Raw genomic sequence first — 25,773 nt, forward strand, 5'->3', positions numbered from 1 at the left:
CAAGCTTAAAGCTTGACTCACGTTCAGAGTTCTCTTCATCATAGTTGAATCTTCAAAACTCTAAATCTATCTAACTATATCTAAATTCTCAATGTTTGTCTGTCACTTTACTTCAATCGCAGTCTCCCGCCGTCTCTCTTCGTCTCTCTTCGTCTCTTTTCGTCTCGTTTCGTATCACTCCGTTTACCTGATTACCTCACCCCTCCCTGGTAAATACATCCTGTTGAGCAGAATCTACAGTTTCCAGTATTTTCCGTTTCGTAAAATGATAAAATACGGCGAAGATATTAAAATATGTGCTTCCATTATTCATACTTCTGAAATATATCTGTATTAACTTTATATCATCGTATGTCCGTGTTTATTGGGTCTTTTTTGCATGAAACAAAGACTGGCATATAGTTTCAAGCCAGTACTTTCGACAGAAATACACATATACATCCTGTTGAGCAGGATCTACAGTTTCCAGTATTTTCCGTTTCGTAAAATGATCAAATGCGGCGAAGATATTCAAATATGTGCTTCCATTTTTCATACTTTTGAAATGTATTAACTTTATATAATCGTCTCTCCGTGTTTACTGGGTCTTTTTGCATGAAACAAAGACTGGGATATAGTTTCAAGCCAGTACTTTCGACAGAAACACACGGCAATGTTGTCCGGACTGTTGTTTTTATGCAGCACCGGCTTGAACAGGTCATGTGATCTGATCACGCCGGCGTGACGGTCGACTCCAAAGGGTTAATATTAAATACATATAAGTATTTTTACAACTTGTATTTAGAAATACTCTGTTGTAATTATTGATGCATAAATGTGTTCATCCATTCAATGTGGCATCTGCTATAATGGGGTTAATGTATGATATTACTTAATAATACAATACATTATAATATATGATAATTATATTTTAGTTTTATTCATTTCTTATTTCATAGTTTCTCATTATTATTATTTTTATCACTCATCTTATTTTTGATTTTATTAATCTGTCTGAATCTGTGCAGTCCTGTTTTTCACTCTCACCCTGTTGCTGTTTGAACTACTGAATTTCCCCACGGGATTAATAAAGGTCCATTTTATCTTATCTTAATGTATAAATTGATTTACTTCAATCTACTGTACTGTGTAAAAACACCCCAACAATATTACAAGAAATATACTGCATAAAGCAAACTATATACTTTATTTGATCTAAAATATTTATGTTTTTTCATTATAGTAGCTTGTGAAAACCATACAGTAACAAATAAGTGATTAAATGCTACAGTATTCAGCAAACACAACTGCAGAGCTGCAAACATTGCAAACAGACTAAGTTCAACAACACCCAGTTGTCTTTGTGTATTTTGTGAATGAAGCGCCATCTCATGGTTAAATCCTGTAATTGAACAAATGGGGAAATTGGGCAACGCCCTCTAGCAATTTGGCAACACCCCCAGCCACTGGCATCTGCTGGGCTTTTGACTGGGACACACCCATCTGAGTCTGATCTGGAGTGCTTCATCTGTATATGCTAATAAAGGGCTGGCTTATCTAAAGCCAGTTGAGTAGCACTTGAAATGTTTTTGCTCTATGAAGCCTGATGTACTTATATGATTCTGTTTTCTTCAAGTTTGTATTTTGTTGGTCGAACGCACTTATTGTAAGTCGCTTTGGATAAAGCGTCAGCTAAATGCAATGTAATGTAATGTAATGTGTACACAGCGTAAAGCGAAAACTCACAGACATTTCAATGATTTGTAGGGCACAGTTAGGTTTGGAAACGGCATGATTTCCTTTTTGGAGGGCATGCATAACACGGCATAACACCGGAGCCTCGCTGCGAGGAAACTTTGGCGCTGTTCCGAGTTTGTTCTAATCTGTTAAGATGACGGACTGCTTTCAGATTTGTCCGTCATTGTTAAAAAAAATCCGTCATAGACGGAAAATATTCGGTTAACGCGACCTCTGACCTGGAGTAAGTACTTGTGTGTGTGTGTGTGTGTGTGTGTGTGTGTGTGTGTGTGTGTGGTGTGTGTGTGTGTGTGTGTGCGTGTGTGTGTGTGTGTGTAAACATGAGCAGTCACTGGTACCTGTCTCTTGTACCTGCACAGGTTACATGTACACAGTGCAGGCTGCAGGAGCTCTGACGCACCCATAACTGCAAGTGCAAATACTACACATATTTCTGATATGACACAGTGCATGAAAGTGTTTCTTAAAGACGCTTGATCTGAGGAACACCCATTTCTATGTATTTTAGGTGAATTCATAAAAATAATTTGGGATTTGTTCATGTCTGTAGTCAGTTGATGGGGATGTGGGGCTGGAATGGAGAGCAGGGTGAACATGTTTTAACTGTTTTTCACTGTACAATTTGATGTGATTTGCAAAGTGTGTAAACAGTGTGAACAGTATTTTTAAATTTGTTTTTTTATTGGCATGTTCTGTTTTGTGAGCCTCTATGTTTCATGTATTTAATCATTTATTGTTTTTGAAATAATATAATTTTGATTTTAGGGTGACTTTGAAACATCTGTCCAGGGACTAAAGATGAAAAATAGCCTCTTGGCTATTTACAGCAATGTTTATTAATGTGCACTGTCCCATTAAATGAACTAATACATACATTAAACATATTGCAAACCCTGCTGCTATAACTACTAGAATTATGGTTACCACTATACTGTTAACACTAATACCATCACAAATTATGTTTTACCTGAATTTAACCGTATGCATGTGACATTATTTTGACTGGCATTGGACTAATTACTGTTATTCGTGCTACTGCTCTTTTTTCCAGTTAATCAGCATCATTACTGGAAACTGGGACGGCTTTGGCCCAGGAGATAGCCGACTTATCAGAAGATCAGCGTTTAGATCCCCGCTCCTCCAGTCCGCATGTCAAAGTGTTCTTCAGCCAGATACTGAACATTACAATGGCACAGCCCCTGGGGTGTGCGTGTGAGTGAATGAGCATTAGTTCATGTTCAATGGCAGCACCACCCAACCAAATGTTGGCGTGTAGAAGTAGACTAGGAAGGCGCTAAATGATGACTTACTGCTATCACCATCACTTCATTAATATATTTGAACTTTTATCTGTCCTCTACCAATTTTTGTTTTATTCCTTAGACTATGCAACACAATTTAAGAGTAAATAAAATCACAAATGCACCGTATACCAAGGAATTATGTTATATTTTCTTGCTTTTTATTGATTTTTGCTTTCCAATAAATAAGTTATTTTACATCCACTACTGTTCACCTAGCTGTCCATCTAATGGTCAGACACTATATCTAAGTTTTGCTGTTCTGTAGTGTTTCCTGTGAACAGGCCTGCAGGTCCTCACCATCCCTGCTACGCCCAACACAAATAATGGGTACTGGTTTTAAAAGGTTCAAACAAAAGGAGATCCAAATAAAAGCAGCATTGATTTAATCACTGTGAACCAATCACACCATAGTACCTTATTACCATGGTGATAAGGTGGTGGCGAGGTCCGGGAACAGAGGGGGCTGATACTGACCCGCAGATAAGGAGGGAGGCAACTGGATTAACCGAGTCAATAAAAGCCTGAGTGTGCCTCCACCTCCACATCCTGCCTAAACCTGCACCACCCACCTGAATGCTCCAACAGCTGCTTTGGCTATTTATTTTTTTCAGATCATAAAACGGTAAGAACTAATTTAATCAGATGTATTTCCTTATGGAAGCGTTTTGTTTCATTACAGGTGTATATATATTTTCCACACCACTTCTCACCAGTTTTTTGGGTGATTTTGTCAACTATTCATCGATAAAGTTGTAGTTTTAGACCAGAGATCAAACGTCTATGCGCTTTCGTCTATTATCATTTTAGTCTTGGTTGTATATTCCTTGATTTTATTTGTGGACCTAATCTTTGAGAGGGGGAACGACTGTGACTACAACCTTTATGATATGATGTATAATGGAAGTGAAAATAATTTCGTAAGGGCAAAGGCTGACGGCTCGGGCATTTCTTATGAGGGGGATTATGTGATTGTCAGCGCCTCCATGTCAGACTCAGGAGAGGCGGTCCTGAGGGTGGACCTCAGTGACACAGGCATGTATTAGGACAAGGAGAAACCCTTCTGCTATGTGTGCTATATACCATGATCATTTCGGTCAAATATGTGAATATGTGTGAAATTCAATCAACTGACGTGCTAATTATTCACTATACTTAAAATATAAGTACACATAATTGCACACTATATTTTGGATATTTTAGTTGATGCCTAATTACAAATAAAAATACTTTGTCCATCAAACCCTGTCCTCTTTAAAAGAAAATGCTAATAAAACATCTAGTGTGTTCTCTGTGACACAGAGGTCTATCATTAGCCTTATTTATAAAGGTTAATATGGTCATTTCCAATTTGACATATACAATTCACACCATTCATACAGAGGCAGAGGCTGCCATACAAGCTGCCATCTGCTCAGGGAAACTAACATTCACACACACTCATCAGGAGCAATTCAGAGTTAAGTATCTTGCCCAAGGATACATCAGCATGAATGCAGGAAAGGGGGATCAAACCGTCTGATTGGTGGACAACTACTCTACTTCCTGAGCCACAGCCACCCATCAGAGAATACTCAACATTGTCAAAATACAAAAGCTTTAACTATATATATTGCCACATGATTGGCATGCATTATGCATGGTGGCGGAGCACATGGAGGGGAAGCTCTCTCCGATCTATGGACCAGGACGGTCTTAGAAGAGTTCTTTGAATGTCATGACATGAAGGGAGTGATACAGTAAGCCAGGGGTCGGCAACCTTTTTGATATGAAGTGCCATGACAACAAAAATTGTTATCAGCGTGCCGACGATCGTGAATTATCACGGGGGGGGTTGAGGAGCTCGACGCTCGTGAACTATCAGCAGGAGGGCAGGGGGAGCCTCGCTGCGGGGAAGCAGTGTGTGGACCTGTCAGCGCAACTTACATGATGCTGAATTCAACAAACACATTTAAATAATTGGTTTAAACGGCATAATAATAAGGACGATCGTCAGTTCTGTGATTCTCCAGAGCACACATGTTATGATATTAGGGTCATGCAGAGTGAGATGAGATCGATGTCCCTTTAAGAGAGAGAGAGGGGTGTGGCGTGTGCATGTGTGTGTGTGTGGATGGTAGAGCGAGAGTGAGCGAGCGTGTGTATGTTTCTGGAAGTGAAACGAGGAAGCAGAAAAACAGAGGTCTGTGATGTATTTTGTGAAACAGAAGAACAGCTAAATAAATGCAACGGCCTCCCAAGAAGAGCTCGCCTCTCTCCAGTCATTTAAGCTAAAGTGGGTTATTGAACCTGACGCTTGTTGCTTCTGCCCTGGGAGACGACAGAGAGTCACCCCCCTGTTTCCTCGACTACGGTCTGGGAGCCGACAGGAAAGTTCAACACACAGATGGCCAGTCCGCCCCTTTGTAGCATGTTATTTCGATGAGAGATGAGCAGATCGCCACTGGGCTTTCAACTAAAGACACAGCCACGCAAAAACTGTGGCATTTGTACAGCTCCTTATGGGTACTGCAATTTGTGAAGTGTTTTCCTCCGTGGTGAAACGATCAGCACTGCACCACGGAGGAAAGCGGCAGAAAGTCACCTGGAGTTAAAGAGAGCGGGGCTGCGTTGCGTGCATGGCTTCCTTCTGCAGGTAACGGGGAGACGCGCCCTGGCGGCAGGCTCGTTCATGATCCGAATTTAAAACAAAAATATTTTGCACACTTATTCCACTTATTCCTAGTGTGCCACTGGTTACGGTGCCGTGCCAGGGGTTGCCGACCCCTGCAGTAACAGGCCGTCCACACAGCAGCTTTGACCAAATCTTGAAAATCCTGGAGCTGGGCGTGTCTGACAGCTTGGGGATTTCGCGACCAACAACCAATCACATGAATATCCCGCCCCCGACATACAAAGCAAAAAAACCCGGTTCTTCTACACTATTGTCAAATAGGAAGGGCTATGATGAACATTTATTTTTTTAACATTTTGAACATTTATGAGATTAATGTTTATGGTGCTATTTTATGCTACATTCCATGCTGGCTAATGATACTGTCTATGCTTGCTAGCAACGAAGTAAACTAGCAACGAAATAAACTGGATATAAAATCCCCAAACAAGCGAAAACCTACCAGTTTCACCCACTGCCTCTGCCACCTCCCTCCATGCCTGGTTCCTCCGGTTTGTATCCCGGTAAGTAAATAGGGACTGGTCATAAAGAACCGGGTGATTTGCTACCGCAATAACTAACTTCTCCTCCATTTTTGTGGAATATAGAAATGAACTGCGGGTCTCGTTCTCCCAGCTTGCACGCGGTTTGATTGGCTAGCGCTTGAACTGTCAGATTTGCATAAACGGGATTTGATTGGCTGACGCTTCCAGCTCAGCTTCAAAAGTTGAACATTGCTCAACTTTGAAATCCTGGAAATCCTGGAAATCTTCGCCTCGCCCCCCCACAATGCAGTTCGGCGACAAGGGAGGGAAAGTGACGTCATCCCCATTCAAAGTCAATGGGCGGAGACGCGCTGGAAGCGGTGGACAAATCGCCAAAAGCTGCTGTGTGGACGGGCCGTAAGCCTATGTTAAGGGATGTATAGAAAGGATGGACACTAGAGGGCAGCAGAGCGTTCAGCAGGCTACAGTCAGTATGAGTGTGTGGATGCATGTTTGAATTATTTTTGGTTATGTACATAAACCTTTTACACTTACACCTAACCATTTGTATAGCAGGTTTCAACAAGTCAAAGAACACGTGGTAAATGGCACAAGTCTCCAAGTCACACACTGCACTCTAACCAAGTCTCACAAACAGCTGTATTGATCGCTGAATATCTGAATTAGCTAAGCTGACTCCGTCTTGTCTCTCATTCACAGCCACCCCCCCACACCTCATCACAATGCCTCACCGCCTCTGCTCTGTTGAGATCAACAACAACTCTGGCTGCTACACGCTCTCCAACCCAAGGTCAGACACTGCTTTCCTACTTTTGGCCATGTTGTGTTTCAAATTGTCATGTGACCTGTAACCTCAGAAACAGCTTTGAAGGTGTATTCACATGCTTGTACAGTAGGGACACTATCCCCGCTCATGAATATTATGGCGCGTTTCCACTGCAGGCCTCGCTCGGCCTTGCTCGGTTTGGTTAGGCCTTATTAGGCCCGGCTCACTTTAATGCTGCGTTTCCATTACAGTTTAGGAACTGGGGTAGTAACTATAGTAACGCAGTGTAGGCGGAGCCGTGACGTCATCTTCAATGAGAGCCCCAGAAAAACAACACAGCTGTTAGCTCTTAGCACTCAGAGCTCACAGCTCTTCATATCTGTTCAGAAACTAGACAAAAGTTAAACAAGTACAAACCACAGACTGCCTGTGTCATGGAGAATACAGTCGCCGGTTTATTTATGTCTGTATAGGCCGTTGTTGTGAGTGTGGACGGTCGGTGCATATATAACGTTAGCTTAGCCAAGCTATATTTAGAAAACACGCATTTTAAAAAGGGTTTTCCGCCTGCCGTCTGTCTGCAGACTTGTCAAAGCATTAATTCATGGTTTTTACTAACCGGTATCAGTATGTTGTTACTTCGGCATCATTTTGAAACGTGTACTACAATTAAATCACGGTCAAATATGTTCATCTTGTTGTAGTTGTAGCCCCCTTGCCAGCGATTCTCTCTCTAGTTTAGCATACTCAGCCCGACTCAGCCTGGTTGTTCCTGGCCCTAGAACCACGATTTAGTCGGGCCATAAAAAAGGTGAAAAAGTAGCCCCGGGCCAAAACTAGGCCAAGTGGAAACGCAACCAAAAATGGGCCCCGCACGGCTCGGCACGCTTAAAGCGAGCTACCCGCTGCAGTGGAAACGCGCCCTTAGATATATGGTATGATTTGGAAAAATGTACATACCTCAAGTATGTCTGATTTTGGTGTTTCTGTGTTTCTTTGTTTAGGGTGTTCACAGAGAGCGGCTGCTGTGAAGTCCCTATGCCCCCCATGGTGGGCCCCTGCTCTGCTTCCAGTGGCTTGTTCAACAAGAGCACCGGCGCTGCGACGGGGGCCGTGGGGGTCTTCACCTACGACCTCTACAACCCCGACCTGAACGACTACAGCCACGTCATGGCCGTCATGTTCTCCGTGCCCTACGACCGCATGATGTACTCCAACTGGTTCGCCGTGGGGATCTTTGAGAGGGGGAACGACTGTGACTACAACCTTTATGATATGATGTATAATGGAAGTGAAAATAATTTCGTAAGGGCAAAGGCTGACGGCTCGGGCATTTCTTATCAGGGGGATTATGTGATTGTCAGCGCCTCCATGTCAGACTCAGGAGAGGCGGTCCTGAGGGTGGACCTCAGTGACACAGGCATGTATTAGGACAAGGAGAAACCCTTCTGCTATGTGTGCTATATACCATGATCATTTCGGTCAAATATGTGAATATGTGTGAAATTCAATCAACTGACAAAGACGTGCTAATTATTCACTATACTTAAAATATAAGTACACATGATTGTACACTATATTTTGGATATTTTAGTTGATGCCTAATTACAAATAAAAATACTTTGTCCATCAAACCTTGTCCTCTTTAAAAGAAAATGCTAATAAAACATCTAGTGTGTTCTCTGTGACACAGAGGTCTATCATTAGCCTTATTTATAAAGGTTAATATGGTCAATTCCAATTTGACATATACAATTCACACCATTCATACAGAGGCAGAGGCTGCCATACAAGCTGCCATCTGCTCAGGGAAACTAAGGCCCCGGCCACACGAGGACGAAAACGGCTAAACACATAGGATTAACGCAAACGCAATCGCAAAAAAGCTTCCGTCCACACGCAATATTCACCGGATAGTGTCTGTCCACATGAGACAGCTCCGTTTAGCTCCAACCGCTGGAGAAGCTGCAGTACATGCAGGAGCCTGTACGTGGCGCTGTAACTTCCTCCACAAAAGCAGCGAAGAAGCATGGTTGTCATGGTTGCCCTTCTATTTATTCTCCGCGGTGGGGGCCGAGGGAACCGGGCAGTTTTTCGCCAGTCAACGTGTATTAAAGTTTAAATCTTCCGGACAAAATTATAAAAGTGCCGGTCAAAGGTCTTCTTTGTTATTTATTGAGCTTTAAAACAAATGAATAACGAATCTATATATTATAATAATAAAATACACGGAGCCTCTCTTTTTCCTCCCTCTCTTCAGACAGCGTCAGTGTCTGTCTCATGCAGCAGCTGATCCAGTAATGAGTGACCCGGCCGACAGTGAAAATAAACATATTTATAACTAGTTTAGGTAGTTTGAGAGGTGTCTCCGTCCTGTCAGATTAGACTTCACATAAATAATCTGAATTCAGTGTGCCGTTTACTTTGACGCGGGGGTGAGCAGCAGAGGCGGGGCTATTGCCTCATCATTATCAGAAAATTATCGTATAGGGCGTACACACGGAGCCGTTGGACCCCCCAGAGCGTTGCGTATGCCGTTCTATCCACCTTGGGACCCGTTATCGTTTTCGCAGTCGTTTAGTGCCGTATTCGGTCGTCCTCGTGTGGCCGAACGGTCTATATGACACTAAACAGTAACGCAAATGACCGTTTTCGTCCTTGTGTGGCCGGGCCTAACATTCACACACACTCTCACACCGTGGGCCATCAGGAGCAATTCAGAGTTAAGTATCTTGCCCAAGGATACATCAGCATGAATGCAGGGAATGGGGATCAAACCATCTGATTGGTGGACAACTACTCTACTTCCTGAGCCACAGCCACCCATCAGAGTACTCAGTATGAGTGTGTGGATGCATGTTTGAATTATTTTTGGTTATGTACATAAACCTTTTCCACTTACACCTAACCATTTGTACAGCAGGTTTCAACAAGTCAAAGAACACGTGGTAAACCAAGAGAAGTTACTGGTTTGTCCCAAAATGAACTTAATTGTTTTGTACCTTTACACACATGGATCATTTTAAACATCTACTGCAAGCTTTTTATAGAAGAAGCTCATTGTTTTGGGTTTGTTATGTATTTATAATGCATACATTATTATGGGATGAAGAGCTTCTAAATAAGAGCTATAAGTTAGGTAGGCAACTTCCATGATTCACACTTTTAAAATAAAAAACACAACACTAAGAGGATCTACATTAAGAAATTGTAGCAGCTAGCCAAATCCAGTTGTTTAATTCTGGTAGTATGATTTAGCTTTCAGTGACTGACAGTATCAAAATAAGAGTATAAATACATACTGTTGGTTATCATCTTAGATATAATATAATAGTGGCACTAGGACATACTTCACCATCAGCAGCCAAACTCTTATAAACTATGCAATTCAGCAATAATATCGTATTCATACAAATACACCAAAGCATTTTGTAATATAAATGTTACATATTGTCATACAATGTGAACATTTTTACTTTAACTTCTTGTGTTTGTTTATCATTTTATCTTTCTATTGCACATTTTTACTTTCTTTGAACTATATGAATATATGTTTTTTCTATTTTGTGTGGAGGGAGGGGGGGGGGGCCTCTCGCGTCACTGCTGGTGCTAAACTCATGGCTTCTGAAACTTAGTGCACAAACCAAAGGGGGGACGAGAGGGGAGAAATAAATAAATAAGACCCTGTTGCAACTCAAGCACAGAACTACAAAACCACTACACATGCAACAGGTGGGATCACAGCAAAAACATGTGTTAGTGAAATGTAAAGTAAATGTTCACTTAGTAAATGATTACTACACTTAATTAAATACATCTACTGTCTTTGTGTTATACTTGCATACTAAAAAGTTTTGTATTTAAGGAGCGAAATCAAGGTTAGACTCACCGAAGACCAGAGCCAGACCATGAGACGTTCCTACCACAATCACACCCGCCACTGTCTGGACACAAAACAAGACCAAAGATCATTATGATATAAGCAAACTTTATGCATCCACCAGTGTCGATACAATGAAGGACCACAACAAGGATCCCTTGTGCACACACACACATTCGCTTTAAGCTTTTCCCCGACATCTCTCTAACAATTTCCACTTAAAGTTCTGTATGAAGGGTGTGACTGCTTCTGTGTAATTATGAATAAAACCTTCTGGAACGGTGTATAGTTATTAGTTAATAGAAATAACCATTGTGATTAAAACAATAATAACCTAGATGTTGTGCATCATATCATTATCATCAAAAGTATTTTCCTTTAAACTAAAACCATGTCCCTCTGTTCAGTTGGTTTATTGGTAAATAAATGAATACTCACTATAGCCGTCGGCAGGCCGGCATCCACTTTGTCCTGAAGAAAATAAACACATGTTATATTGGTTACAAAAAATGCATTAGTCCCGAGTAACACAAGTACAATGCTGTAGCTAGTACTGAGGTAGAGACTACAGTTACAACAAGTCCTCCAAGTAAAATCCCATCAGCAACACAATCTACGAAAGAGCTAAAGCTGGACTACCGAATCATTGTAATGTGAGTTGTATTTTTTAAACTTTGACTTTTATCTTTGTAAAGCATCTTTAAGCACTTGTAAAATTAGCTAAAAAAAATAAAAAACATACCTGTGTGTGTGTGTGTGTGTGTGTGTGTGTGTGTGTGTGTGTGTGTGTGTGTGTGTGTGTGTGTGTGTGTGTGTGTGTGTGTGTGTGTGTGTGTGTGTGTGTGTCTTACAGCAGCAGAGACGATCTGTGCAGAGATGCCCTTCAGCAGGCTGTGTCGGAGAACAGACCCGTGCACCGTGGCGTTCAGGTCCACCGTCCTCCTCTTCCTGCACACAGGTACACGTTCACACACAGAAACAAGTACACACAGGTACACACATTTGTGTGTTGTGTTCGTGTTGTTCGTTTGGTGATAGAAGAGGTTTGTATTGGCTGATGCTGGTGCTGCTTTGACTGCTGTAGCAGTGTGTGTGTGTGTGTGTGTGTGTGTATGTGTGTGTGTCTCATCTTGCCGTTTGAGGTGTGCTGGGTCTCCACTGTCAGAGCTGGCCAGAGAGGAGGTGTCACAGGAGTGAGCGTCCATGTTGTCTGTGTTGAGCACGCAGGTGTCCTCCAACACAAAGGGCTCCTCCTCATCCTCCAGCTGCAGACACCACACAGGAGAACAACAACACACACATCAGCTAGGCACCCAAAAGAAAACAACATAAATACACATCAGATAGGGGGCTCTACTACATCTATAGTGGAGTTGATCAAAATTAAAGTGGCCCTATAATGCTTTTGGGGGGTTTTCCCTTTCCCTTTAGTGTGTTATATAGGTTTTTGAGTATGTAAATGGTCTGCAGAGGCTAACAATACCTGTGTTCCTCTCCCACACACTCCCAGCTAACCAATCAGAGCAGAGTGGGCTCTGGTTTCAGACAGAGGGTGAAAAGAGGTGCTGCAGCACAGGCAGTATGAGAGAAATAAAGAGCTTTTTGAACATTAAAGCATGGAGACATGTCCCAGTAGAGACACTACATACTGATATGACGCTGATAAGCTACTTTCCCAATACTAATATACATTTTATCCTGTTGAGGGAATTTCCCCTTATGCATCTATTACTACTGTTTTGTACAGTGTAGTCATTCCTAAATTGAGGTTTAATATGCTGCCAATATTATATTCTCAGAAACAAGTTCAGTCTCTTTGTCTCTTCTTTCTCAGTCTTGTTCAAGCTTAATCCTGGTTGTTTTTTAAGAACTGCAAAAAGCAGCTAAGCGGTTGTTATCACTTTTCCCACTCACAGCATTGGACTGAAATCAAAGGAGGCAAACATGTTACATTTAATAGAAAATATAGCTTGAATTTACCTTGTTTTTTTTATTTCAAATTTAAAAACAGTCTCATCCAATTTTATGAATATAATATGAACACATCATAACGGCTGAACAGCTTTCAAGTCTATATCCCACTCCCCACTTTCTCTTGTTCATTCAGAGCAGTCCTGTCAGGATTGGATGTGATGTAGTGTTCACAGTCACAGTGTGTCATGAACTCACCTCATTAAGGATGCTCTCCAGGGTGGGAGGTGTGTCAACTTGGGGAATGTCAAACTCTTTATCATCGATCTGAGAACAGAAGTTTTACAAGAAAGGATTATAAAAATGGTATACTTTGTGCTGTCGTTGTTTATATTTAAATCACCTGTGTCTGTCGAACTGGCAGTATTAGCTTTGAGCTGTCGGACAAAATCTCATCATAAAGCTCAGAGCCCTTGAGTCAACCTCCCATGTGACTGGATCCTGAACTTCCTGACGGGCAGACCCCGGGCACACCACTGACCCTTCACAACGGAACCCCTCCAAGCCCTTCCTGTAATCGCTGTTCACCCACCATTGCACTACCCACCACTCCAACATGATCATCAACTTTCCTGATGACAGCACCGGCATCCAACTGATCAAAGACAGCAACAAGACAGAGCGCAGACAGGTGGTCAGAGCATTGACATCTTTGTGCCACAACCACCTCCATGTTAGTGTCAGCTAAACTAAAAAACTGAATAGAGGAAGCGACACAGAGAAGAAGGTGGCTCCATCTACGGGACTAAGGTGGAGAGAGTCAGCCACTTCAGGTTCCTCACACCAACACAGACAGGGAGAGTCTCCTGACCAGCTGCATTAAGCCTTATGCAGCTCCCACAATTTTACACATCCAGTGTTTCCCCTAGCATTGTCTTGGAGGGAAGCCAGAGGAGCCCCGCGCCCCCCCTGAACTTCAAGGTGTTTAAAAAAAAATGTTTATATATGTATATACACCCATTTTTCATGAGATGAACTCAAAGATCTAAAACATTTTCTATATACACAAAATAACAATTTCTCTCAAATATTGTTCACAAATCTGAAAAAATCTGTGATAGTGAGCACTTCTCCTTTGCCGAGATAATCCATCCCACCTCACAGGTGTGGCATATCAAGATGCTGATTAGACAGCATGATTATTACACAGGTGTCCCTTACCCCCTAATCGCACCAGGAGCGTCTGCGCTGCGGCTGCGCCGCGCTGCGACCTCCTCCTGCGTCCTAACCCACTAGGCGCGTTTCAAAACGTTGCGGAAGCGGAGCGTCTTGTGTGCAGCCTCGCAGTTGTTGGATGAACATTCCACTTCCTGCCTGCCCCGCGCTGCGCCGCGTCAAAAATAGGATTCATCCTATATTTTAGAAATTCCTTGCGGCGAGGAGCTTCTGGGACGCTTCGAGCCGCGGCGCAGCGCGGCGCAGCGTGTCTGGTGGAATGGCACCCATTGACTAGAGTGGCCGCGATCGCTAAAAACGCCGCAGCCGCAGCGCAACGCAGCGCAACGCAGACGCTCCTGGTGGGATTAGGGGGTTAGGCTGGCCACAATAAAAGGCCACTCTGAAACGTGCAGTTTTGCTTTATTGGGGGGGTATGGGGGGGTCCAAAAACCAGTCAGTATCTGGTGTGAGGGGTAGGGGTAGGGTTAGGGTTAGGGTTAGGGTAATGTTGTGAATCGAGTGGCCCATGGTGGTGGTGGGGTTATGGTATGGGCAGGCGTATGTTATGGACGACGAACACAGGCCACTTTTACGGACCGCACATCTGGAACAAACTTCCAGAAAACCTGAGATCCTCACCAACCCGAGTTCTTTTAAGTCGAGGTTAAAAACATTTATTTTCACTGCTGCTTACCCAGAAGTCCTTTAACTTTGTTTTATCATTACACTTCTTGCAGCATCATCTGTATTCACAATGTTGATTTAAAAAAACGGTGTATCTCTTTTATGAATGGTCGTAATGAATCTGTTATTCCATCGTGTTACTTTTATTTAATTTTCTCTCTTAACTATTGTGTATTAATGTTGATGTAAAGCACTTTGAATTACCTTTGGGTCTGAAAATGTGCTATATAAATAAAGTAACCTAAACCTTAACATTAACCATGACAAATGGAAAAAATGATATGCTGGCCTTTGATGCAAAATATAATATGGTTGACAAGTATGACGCTTTTGATGCAGTTTATAAACCAACCCAAATACTGTATATCTATCAAATTCATCTACTTTAGACAAAGCAAGACAAGTAAGCTCATTCATGAGAATCAGAGCAGAGGCTTCTGGGAAATACTGCCCTGGTCAGTCGGGCGTCTTTTAGGTTAACTCAGGCTACGGACCTTATTTTCAGAGAGCATGTGCATACATCAGCAATTACCATATGCTATGAATCATATTCCATGTATACCATATCATAATCTTGTAATGTCTACCAAATAACAAGTGCTCAATCGGTCTGCTCCTGTTTGTTGGGCGTGTAAAACACAACGGGAAGTGACGGGGCTTGAACGCAGCACGGACAGCAAAGATTTAAACCATTAAACCTGCACAAAATTGTGAAAATTACGTCATGAGAAGATTTTTTTAAATGTACTTTATTTAGCACAGTTAGTGTCAATATGTATTGTATTAATACATGTTTGACATAAGAGGGAGCTGCATAGTAAACAATAACGCTACATGATCACGTGATGGTGTTCAAGGCCGTATTATTGATATATCTGGTAAGAAATGTGTTGATACAGAACACAAACTTAACCTTAAAGAAACAACATTAGTGGTTTCAACTGAATACAGGGTAGATCATTTTGGTTATGTTAATTTAATGTGACAAAGAAATGTCCTACTATACAATTCCAGGAGCTTTCCTCACAAAGGCTATCTACAGGAGAATCCCGCGTGCGTAGCTGGGCTTCAGTTGTACCTGTCACGAGCTAGGGTCATTTTGTTATTAACACAAACGTGTTTTTCTCTAGCCAGAGAGGAGATGATGGTGTAGGACCCACAGGTCAGACCCAAGCCCGCCATGGTGTCTCTGTGACGGGACAACAACACTGCTGCGGCTGGTCCTTCTCCCTCCATTCCTCCCTCGCCATGACATTACAGTAGTTTGAACAGAAGTATAAAGTGTCTCACCGCGTCTATCTCCATCAGGTTGAGCTGTGAGGAGGCCGAGAGGAGGCTGCGGGCGTCCGGAGACTCCGACATCTCAGTGTTTACAGAGAGGCTCCACTGCTGCTACTGCTCCTCTGTCAGGAAGTAGAAGAATGACCACTTCCGGTTTGACTTATCAGAATAAAGTCTGTCTGGAAAATACGTAATTTTAATACACAAATAAAAAAATAAAAAATGTGTTGTTGTTAATGGATGATAATAGTAAGTAAAGACTCTTAATAAGCCCTAAATATTCAAAGATTCAAAGGCTTTATTGTTACATTCACAGTAGCTACAGTGTAGTTATAACAATGAAAATCTTCCCAGGCTCCTCCAACAATGCAACATAATAGTCCTGTTGTGAACCCAGACATTTTTGAGTACCCCAAAGCGGAGAGATACCGAAGGTCCTTCCTTCCTGCAGCGGTCAGACAACCACAGTGGGCCCTTGACCCCCACACACATAGCCTACTATAACACTCCTGCTGTGCAATACTACTTAGGCTATGTGCAGTATATTTACTATTATTGTAAATAGCTGTGCAATTTATACTACCACATGTTATACTTTCACCTGGCTGGCTGCTATATCGCTAAACTGTACAGGCCTACTCAGGGACGTGCGTCGTGCACAGGTACGGGCTAATGTTGCCCGGGCAACGGCCCGTTTGGCCTTTTTGGCTGACCTGCCCCTCTGGAGAGAGCGAGAGTTTGTTTTTATTTTTTCTGTTGTGGCCGAATCAACATGATGAGCCCACAATTAGTATTGTAGCGTCTCGCTGCGGGAAACACACTTTGTCAGCGCTGTCATCTGCCGGTGCGTTTTTTGGAAACTTGATTTTGAGTTGTCTCATGGCAGTTAGGGTATAAGGGACAAACCAGGGGACTGTACTTCCTCTTGATACCGTCGGTTATTTACAAAAAAAACACCTAAATATAGCCTACTTATTGAGCTTCTGTCTTTCTGTGTCTTTTCATCTGTAAATTCCCTCAACGGGGCCGCTCGCTCTCTTTTCTTGATCGCCCTCTCACGGGTGAACAGTTCAATGTCCCACTTCATTGTAGGATTTCTGCCATGTCTCTACCACATTAGTTTGACCATCTATGTTACTAAGTTATGATAAGAATAAGAATAACGCGTATTGAACTGGTTTAATTCATTAGTGAGTTTATTTAAGGTAATTATAGAGGCCCTATTTTATCAGTAGCCTATGTCTGTACTGCACAGCCGTTACAATGGTCAAACTACATTAGAACAGAATTGTCCCCATTTTGTCTTTAATAGTTACTAACATTAGACATTTTTGATAAGATATGGACCGCAAAACTAAAAATGTCCCTGATTTTCATTTTTAAAATCAAGTTACCGAATGCAAGTAGTCACCTTAGCTTATTTTGTTATGAGATGTGAATTACTGTTCAATTTAGTTGATGTAATAATCGTTTGGTTTCTTTTACATTAAAAAAAAAGTTGTTTTTTATCGGGGGGAGGCCCTTTTTCCAGTTTAGAGCAATAGCCCCTCCAAATATCTGTGCACGTCCCTGGGCCTACTGCTATGTATATTTTGTAAATTGTGTAATTTCTAGTTTTTCATCCTTAATATTATATTTATGCATGCTTCTTGAGAGATATTAAGCTATCTTTGGCTCTTTGCTGTAACAATTGTAAATGTTCCGTCTGTGGGACGAAGGTATTCTGATTCTGATTCTGATTGTTTTATGTTAGAACTGCCGGATGCTAACTTGCATATGTTGGGCAATTTGCATAACTAGCATAATAATATATTAACTTATATCATAAAAATACAAATAACGAAAATATACCAAATACAATATGAGAAAGACATGAAATAAAGCTTTATAACATAGGCAGCTGTATTCATTTAACTATGCAGCTGATACTGCACATAGATAAGGCAGTTTCTGAGAATCAGAGATATGTATAAACTAATGCTAATACTATTGTTTTTCTTATCTCTCTCTCAACTATACATTTTTCTTAATATAATAAGGAGTTGTTGTCTCAATTTCTCTTCAATGACGAATTAAATAAGTTAAAACCTATGGTTAAAACATAAGTTTAGCACCCTGATTACATTCTCACAACGCTCCTGAATTAATCTTTGTCTGGGATGTGGTTTAAAGCTCAAATAAAGGAAATTAAGTTGCATTTCACTGTATTTTTTATTAAATATTCATATAAAAGAAAAGATCCAAATAACTGTGTTCTAGAATACATGGCACTATTTCAACAAAGTGGCAACCTGCAACACAGATTGAAATACATTGTTACGAACTCAGGCACTTAGGAGGTAGGACCCAATTGCAAGACCCGGGAGACAGAGGTAATGTATTTGTAAGATACTTTATTTTCCAAAACAGCATTGAACAACGAAAAAAAAGGTAACTATCAAATCTCTAGCCGAGAGGACAAAAATAGAGAACAAAAAATGAAAGCGCTCACGTAGTGAGGAATCAAACTTTTCAAAAGCACAAGGAGCATAGACCTGACCATAGCAAGAGACAAGAGCACATAGACCTGAACATGACAAGAGACGAAAACGAACTGACACTGCACACTGGGAGACAGGGGAATTTAAACACAGGGTAACAAGACACAGATGGGAACAATCAGGAAATTAGACACACCAGGGAAACTAATGACAGACAGGAAAACACGGGGAGAAAGACCAGATAATACACAGCGAGGAAAACATGACAAGGAGAACAGAAAAACACCCACTACCAGACACACAAACTTAAAACCGTGACATACATCCCTGAAGTAAGGCTTAGTGGATCTTATCTTTAAATATTTCAGATTTTGTGTTTTCATATACGTATACATACATGTTATTTTAGCATTGTAGTTTGAGGAGTTTAATGTTTTTATATTTGAATATTAGGCTTAACACAGTGTTAGCTTTATCACAATGCTTTCTATGCTGATTTACAGACTTAACCAAGTCCACCATGGACCTTTGGTACAACCAGTACCTAAAAAAGGCTTGGACAATGGTAAGTTTCTCTTCTCTGTCTCTGCTTTTTAAAACACAACATTATATGCATGACTATGTGAGCAAATTAAACCATTATTACTAAACATATTAACTAACAAAAATGTATATTTTCTTAGGCTTATGTCCTGTAATACAGTCCAGTACTCCATCTGTGCATGACAGAGGAGACACTGATAAGAAGAGGTATCCAGAACTAAAGAACATTGGGTTTCCTTCTCTGGATAATGAAGTGGCCGGTCTGATGATCCAGCCTCTAGTGTAAGGACTTGTGATGTCCCACTGCCTCCAAGTCCTCCACATGCTGAGACTGACAGGGCGCTCGTCTCTGAAAATTCTGAAAGGCATGCAGCACCTTTCTCTGGATGACGACACAGGTCCAAAACTCTTTGAGGACACTGATCCAAAGAGTCCCACGCTGTGGCCTCGTGCAGATCCACAGCCTCGAGATCCTCTGCAGGCTGAGGCTTTTCTGCACCTTTGTGGGAAGATTTTGAAAGGCATGCAGTTTCAAAATGCTGCCTCCATGTGTCGAAGATGTGCTACGAATGGGAGACGCTTGTGTGAAACATCCAGACTTGACCAACATCAGGCTTCCTGCTCCAGCTTTGGACCGCTTGATGTCCATCACCTGCAGCATCAGGTTCTTCTGCCTCAACAACCTGGAGTTCCACACTTCACGAGGCAGAAAGATGAAATGACTTGTTGGTCTTTATAAATAAAAAGGGAGCAAAGTCATGTCATGTTAATGGTAAAACATTTCAAACAGTCACTACAAGTATCGCTAAACAACACCATGCCGTATTTACATTGAATTCAAGTCAATGTTTCAGTTTTTTCAATACTCAAGCACAGAGGGTTGGTGACCAATTGTCAGGTATGGGGAAAATCAGGATCCAAATGCAGAATGAGGAGGAGCGGGTTTCAAACAAAGCGCAAGCTTTATTTAACAAAAAAAGCTGTTGACTATGAACAAACAAGAAAAAACCTGCATCCAGACAAAAACCGACAGGAACAAACATAGAGGTGCAAGGAGGACATGAAAGACGGGCAGGTAACATGGACAAGAATGACGGGCAGGTAACGTGGACAAAAATAGACGACGATCCAACATGGAGCACAGGGGAAGACAAAAGGAGACTAGGAGCCAAAAGGGTGGGTGGAGGGGGTCTGGAGGACAGGGTTTGGGCTGACAGCCCGGGGGCATGGCAGAGGACCAGTAGGGGGTCTCGGGCGGACGGCCCGGGGGCAAGGCAGAGTTCAAGGAGGAGGTCTCCGGCCCGGGGGCAAGGCAGAGCAGGGCCGAAGGCCGCAACGGGCAAAGTCATTGGGCCGGGCTTGAGGGCGAAAGCCGCGGCGGCGAAAGTCAGGGGGCCGGGGACAAGAGCGAAGGCCGCGTCTGGGGAACTCAGGGGGCCGGGCACAAGGACGGGCAAGAAGGCGGCGACAGGACAGCTCCGGAGGACAGGCAGGATGGAGGCGGGACAGCTCCGGAGGCCGGGCAGGACCCGGTGTCGGCCGGGCAGGACCCGGTCTCGGCCGGGCAGGACCCGGTCTCGGCCGGGCAGGACCCGGTGTCGGCCGGGCAGGAACTGGCGGGACAGGCGTAGACGGGACCCTGGACGGAACATGGGCTGGTGTCAGTGGGACCCCCGACGGAAAAGGACACAGTGTCAGCGGGACCACCAACAGGACAGGACACAGAGTTGGCAGGACCCCCGGCGGAACAGGTGTCGGCGGGATAGTCACCGGTGTTGCCGGGACAGGTGTTCCTGACGAAACAAGGGCTGGTGTCGGCAGGACCCTCGGCGGAACAGGTGTCGGCGGGACCCCGAACAGGACAGGACATGGTGTTGACAGGAACCCCAGCGGAACAGGTGTTGACGGGACCTCCAACAGGACAGGACATGGAGTTGGCAGGACCCCCGACAAAACAGGTGTCGGCTGGACCCTCAACGGAACAGGACATGGCATTGGCAGGACCCCCGACGAAACAGGTGTCGGCTGGACCACCAACAGCACAGGACATGGAGTCGGCGGGACCACCGACGGTGAAGGGACTTGAGTAGTTTTTCAAATGTAACGCGAGCTGAATACAGTTACTTGATTTTTGTATTCTGATTACGTAACACCGTTACATGTATTCCGTTACAACCCAACCCTGGCCACACCCCACTGGGCTGGGCTGGGCCTTAAACTTTTTTTTTTTTTTTTTTTTTGGCCCTCGGCCCACACACAGCATCGGCCCACCGGGGAAACTCCCGGTATTCCCAATGGCCAGTCCGCCCCTGGTCACAGATGCTGAAACCCTTGCCCTAATTAGCGCAAGGGGTAAGATGGAGCACATGTTCAGTGGGAAACGAAATGCTGCCAAATCAGGCTGGGAGTAAGTACATCTATATTTGTCTGATAAAATGTTTTAATAAATGTGCATGCAGGTGAATTAAGATAATTTGTAACTAAAGGCAGGTTGTTAAAGAGATGGGTCTGGAGGGCCAGGTGACTGGTCCACAGACAGCAAAGAAATGGGACAACCTGAAAACAAAATACAAGGTAAAGCAAATCACATGGCTGGGCACTGTGGTGGGTTAGTGTTTGTAGATATTATGCTACAGACTTAAACTGGCGACCCCAGCCTCCTATATTATAATGTGAATTTGCTTAGTTGTTTACATGTTTTAACATTTAAGGCGTAAGCAATTACACATTTCGAATTAGTCAATTTTTTCGTTTGCTGTGCATTTATATACTAACTAAGCACTCGTATACTAACAAAGCACTTATATACTAACAAAACACTTATATACTAATAAAGGACTAGCTTATCTAAAGCCAGTTGAGTAGCACTTGAAATGTTTTAGCTCTAGGAAACCTGATGTACTTATATGATTCTGTTTTCTTCAAGTGTGTATCTTCTTGGTCGAATGCACTTATTGTAAGTCGCTTTGGATAAAAGCGTCAGCTAAATGCAATGTAATGTAATATAATTTTCCCCTCACTGCCCTTTAACTAACAGTCTGTTATCTGTGTTGTCAATAGGAGTTCAAGAATCCCCCAACTGGGACAGGAACAGACAGGGGAGAGGCCTCAGCAGCTACCTGGCCATGGTTTGAGGCTATGCATGAGGCAATTGGGGGAAGGCCATCAATTCAGCCTCCCACCCTAGTTGCCTCATGCCCGTTGGCAAGCCATGGCCAGACTGCTGCTGAGGCCTCCACCTTTCCCTCAGCAGTGAGGAGGAGCCCGTGCCCTCCACCAGCTCCCAACCACCAACTAAAAGGCCAAGGCGAAGAAGCAGCGTGTTGGCCTTCCTGAAAAAGCAGGCAGAGAAGGACGAGGCCCGTGATGCAGCGCTCTATGAGCAGAATGAGCGACTTGTTAAAGCGCTCAATGAGCAGAATGAGCGACTTGTTCATATAATATCAGAGCTTGTGAAAAATACAAAGAAATAACTGTTTAAGTTGTTAAAAACACTAAAGTGGAGTTCTTCAATTGATGATTTGGATAACACTCAGAAACAGTGCTTCAATAAACAAGCACTTTACATAAAAGGGAAAATTGCCCAAAAGCACCACATGTCATAGCAGCTTTTTCAACAGTTACTTTCAACAATATTGCTTTAAATGCAAAATAATGACTGTTGTGTAATGACAAACACTACATGCAAAATGACAGACCCACTCCAGTGAAATATATCAGCCAAATTGTTACGATTATTGTGTTATGTCACGTTTTGTATGTCTTGTTTTGGGTGTTTTGCTGTTCTCCGTCATGTTTTCCTCTTGGTATATTGTCTGGTCCTTTTCCCTGTGTTTTTCCTCCTGTCGTTAGTTTCCCTGGTGTGTCTGATTGTGTTCACCTGTGGCCCTTGTGTTTCTCCTCCCCTGCCCGGCTGTTTCTCGTCTTGTGATTACCCCTCCCTGTATTTAGTCTTGTCTCTTCCTGTGTTCAGTGTTGGTTCGTCGTTTGTCTGTGACTGTGTTCACCGGGGAGTGTTCTGATTGTCCGTGTGCCATATCCTTGAAATAAAGGTATTTTCAGTTTTTTCTGCATTTGTGTCCTGCCTGCTTCACTCACCGTAACAGAACCAACCAACCAAAAGATGGACCCAGCAGACAGCCTGTACGAGGTGACGTACAACCTAATGTGCTTTAAAAACGACTGTCGATATGCCTCCAGTAGTGAAGAGAGGCAGTCAATTATCTCAACGGCACGCCAAGAAGTAACCTCAAGAACCTGGTTAAAGGAGTTACTTCCCGAGTGGGTGGAGGACTTTTTCGGTAGCTTTGAGGTCAAACCTGTTTCCCGGCCTGCTAGCCCCTGGCATGCTAGCCCCCTGCCGGCCACAGTTCCTAACAAGGCTCCTTTCAAGGACCCTTTCGCTGGGTCTCGTCTGGCTTTTGGAGGACCTCTTAGCCTCCACAAGGCTTCAAGGCAGCATGGAAGGAAACGCAAGGCCAGGATTCCAGCACCGGCAGCCATGGTTCCGGCTCCGGTCCTAGCCCCAGCAGCCATGTTTCCGGCTTCAGAACCGGACCTTACAGCCATGATTCTGGCTTCAATTCCGGCTCCAGAGCCGGCCCATTCAGCCATGTTTCCGGCTCCAGAACCGGACCTTACAGCCATGTTTCCGGCTCCAGAACCGGACCTTACAGCCATGATTCTGGCTTCAATTCCGGCCCCAGCAGCCATGGTTCCAGACCCAGCTCTGGCCCCAGCTGCCATAGTCCCATCTCTTGTCCCATCTCTGGTCCCTTCTCTAGTCTTTTCTCGAGTCCTAACTCAAGTCCCTTCTCTAGTCCCTTCTCTGGTCCCCTCTCTAGTCTCTTCTCGAGTTCCCCCTCTAGTCCCATCCCAAGTGCTTTCCCAAGTCCCTTCTCTAGTACCTTCCCTAGTCCCTCCTCAGGTCACTTCTCTAGTCCCTTCTCTAGTCCCTTCTCCAGTCCCACCTCTAGTCACTTCTCAGGTACCAACTCTAGTCCCATCTCAAGTCCCTTCTCTGGTCCCCTCTTTAGTCTCTTCTCGAGTTCCCCCTCTAGTCCCTTCCCTAGTCCCTCCTCAGGTCACTTCTCTAGTCCATTCTCTAGTCCCTTCTCTAGTCCCTACTCAATTCCTTTCTCAAGTCCTTTCTCAAGTCTCTCCTCTCTCCTCTAGTCCCATCTCTAGTCCCATCTCCAGTCCCATCTCCAGTCCCTCCTTTAGTCACTTCTCTAGTCCCTTCTCAAATCCCAACTCTAGTCCCATCTCAAGTTCCCTCTCGAGTCCCCTCTCCAGTTTCCTCTCAAGTCCCCTCTCAAGTCACCTCTCGAGTTCCCTCTCAAATCCCCTCTCAAGCACCCTCTCGAGTCCCCTCTCGAGTTCCCTCTCCAGTCCCAACTCAAGTCCCAATTCAAGTCCCTACTGAAGTGCCGTTGGAGGTTCCGCTGGGGGTCCTGCCGGCTCCATGTTCTGTCCCGTTGGGGGTCCCGCCGACTACTCTCCTGCCGGGGGTCCTGCCAATCCTATGTCCAGTCCCGTTGGAGGTCCCGCCGACTACTCTCCTGCCGGGGGTCCTGCCAATCCTATGCCCTGTCCCGTCGGGGGTCCCGCCGACTACTCTCCTACCGGGGGTCCTGCCAACCCTACGTCCTGTGCCGATGGAGGTTCCGCTGGGGGTCCTGCCGGCTCCATGTCCAGTCCCGTTGGAGGTCCCGTCAACTACTCTCCTGCCGGGGGTCCTGCCAACCCTATGTCCTGTCCCGTTGGAGCTCCCGCCGACTGCTCTCCTGCCGGGGGTCCTGCCAATCCCGTGTCCTGGTCCTCTTCCGTGGGGGATCCTGCCGAGGCCTGTCCCACCAGCTCCGGGTCCTGCCCGGCCTCCGGCGCTGTCCCGTCAGCGCCTTCCTGCCCGGCCTCCGGAGCTGTCTGGTCTTCGCCCTCGAGCCCGGCCCCCTGAGAGTCGTGGTCTTCGCCCTCGAGCCCGGCCCTCTGAGAGCCGCAGTCTTTAACCTCGATCCCGGCCCCCTGAGAGCCGCGGTCTTCGCCCTCGAGCCCGGCCTCCTGTGAGCCGCATTCTTCGCCCTCGAGCCCGGCCCCCGGAGGGCCACGGCCTTCGCCCTCGAGCCCGGCCCCCTGACTTTCCCGGCCGCGGCCCTCGCCCTCATGCTCGGCCCCCTGAGTTCGCCAGCGGTGGCCTTCGCCCCTCCATAACCCCCACCTTGAACTCTGTCTTGCCCCCGGGCTGTCCGCCCAAGTCCCCCTTCTCGGCTTCTGCCTTGCCCCCAGGCCGTCCGCCCGAGATCCCTTCCTGGTCCTCTGCTGTGCCCCTGGGCGGTCAGCTCAGTCTCGTCCTCCTGACCCCCTCCACCCACCCTGGTGGCCCTAGTTTTGTGAAGTATTATTTTAAGCAACACATTAAGTTGACGAAACACTCAACACTGTGTAATTAAAGTCAGATCCACTCGTGTCTTAGATGGGGCAGTATCATAAAACTGTTGTATGCTTTCAAACACTCTGTTGTTTATTTATTTTTTAACCAGTTGTTATATATTCACCTCGCAGGTGGCTATGTGGTTTCCTGGATTATATGTTTAAATCATGGATGTTTAAAGTTCATATTTGTCTAATATTAGTTTACTTTTCATTAATGAAGTATGACGCTGCGCCGTCAGTACACTTGTCCCTGTTTGTGATTGGTCAAATGTAGCTAACCCCTCCCCTTTCACGTGAACGCGCTCTCAGCTGGAGAGAGAAACCCTGGCTTGATTTACCGAGTTGATAACCAGCGTCGTAGGACCGCTCGTTTGTTACGGC

At 44.4% G+C, this 25,773-nt stretch overlaps 2 protein-coding genes across 8 annotated transcripts in view; one reads left to right on the forward strand and one right to left on the reverse strand.

The window, feature by feature from the left end:
- vps8 (VPS8 subunit of CORVET complex) overlaps positions 1-16,075 on the reverse strand; it is a 79,832-nt gene extending 63,757 nt beyond the window's left edge. For all 7 annotated transcript variants that reach the window (XR_004569691.1, XR_004569690.1, XM_034223201.1 and 4 more), the window contains exons 1-6: positions 15,947-16,075; positions 13,013-13,081; positions 11,978-12,108; positions 11,695-11,791; positions 11,282-11,314; positions 10,853-10,907 (exon numbers count right to left, since the gene is read on the reverse strand). Coding sequence is in view for 5 of the 7 variants with exons in the window: in XM_034223201.1 (XP_034079092.1) it covers positions 10,853-10,907; positions 11,282-11,314; positions 11,695-11,791; positions 11,978-12,108; positions 13,013-13,081; positions 15,947-16,018 (457 nt within the window). In the remaining 2 variants the exon portion in view is untranslated. The remainder of the gene's footprint in view (positions 1-10,852; positions 10,908-11,281; positions 11,315-11,694; positions 11,792-11,977; positions 12,109-13,012; positions 13,082-15,946) is intronic.
- Positions 3,517-8,597, forward strand: LOC117550765 (DELTA-stichotoxin-Hmg2b-like). The gene is made up of 3 exons (XM_034223291.1): positions 3,517-3,663; positions 6,897-6,987; positions 7,968-8,597. Exons 2-3 carry the CDS (start codon positions 6,920-6,922, stop codon positions 8,392-8,394), a joined length of 495 nt encoding a protein of 164 aa, XP_034079182.1. The 5' UTR covers positions 3,517-3,663; positions 6,897-6,919; the 3' UTR covers positions 8,395-8,597.
- Positions 16,076-25,773: the final 9,698 nt, after the last annotated feature.

Source organism: Gymnodraco acuticeps, unplaced genomic scaffold (assembly GCF_902827175.1).
Source record: "Gymnodraco acuticeps unplaced genomic scaffold, fGymAcu1.1, whole genome shotgun sequence".
NCBI classification, from domain to species: Eukaryota; Metazoa; Chordata; class Actinopteri; order Perciformes; family Bathydraconidae; genus Gymnodraco; species Gymnodraco acuticeps.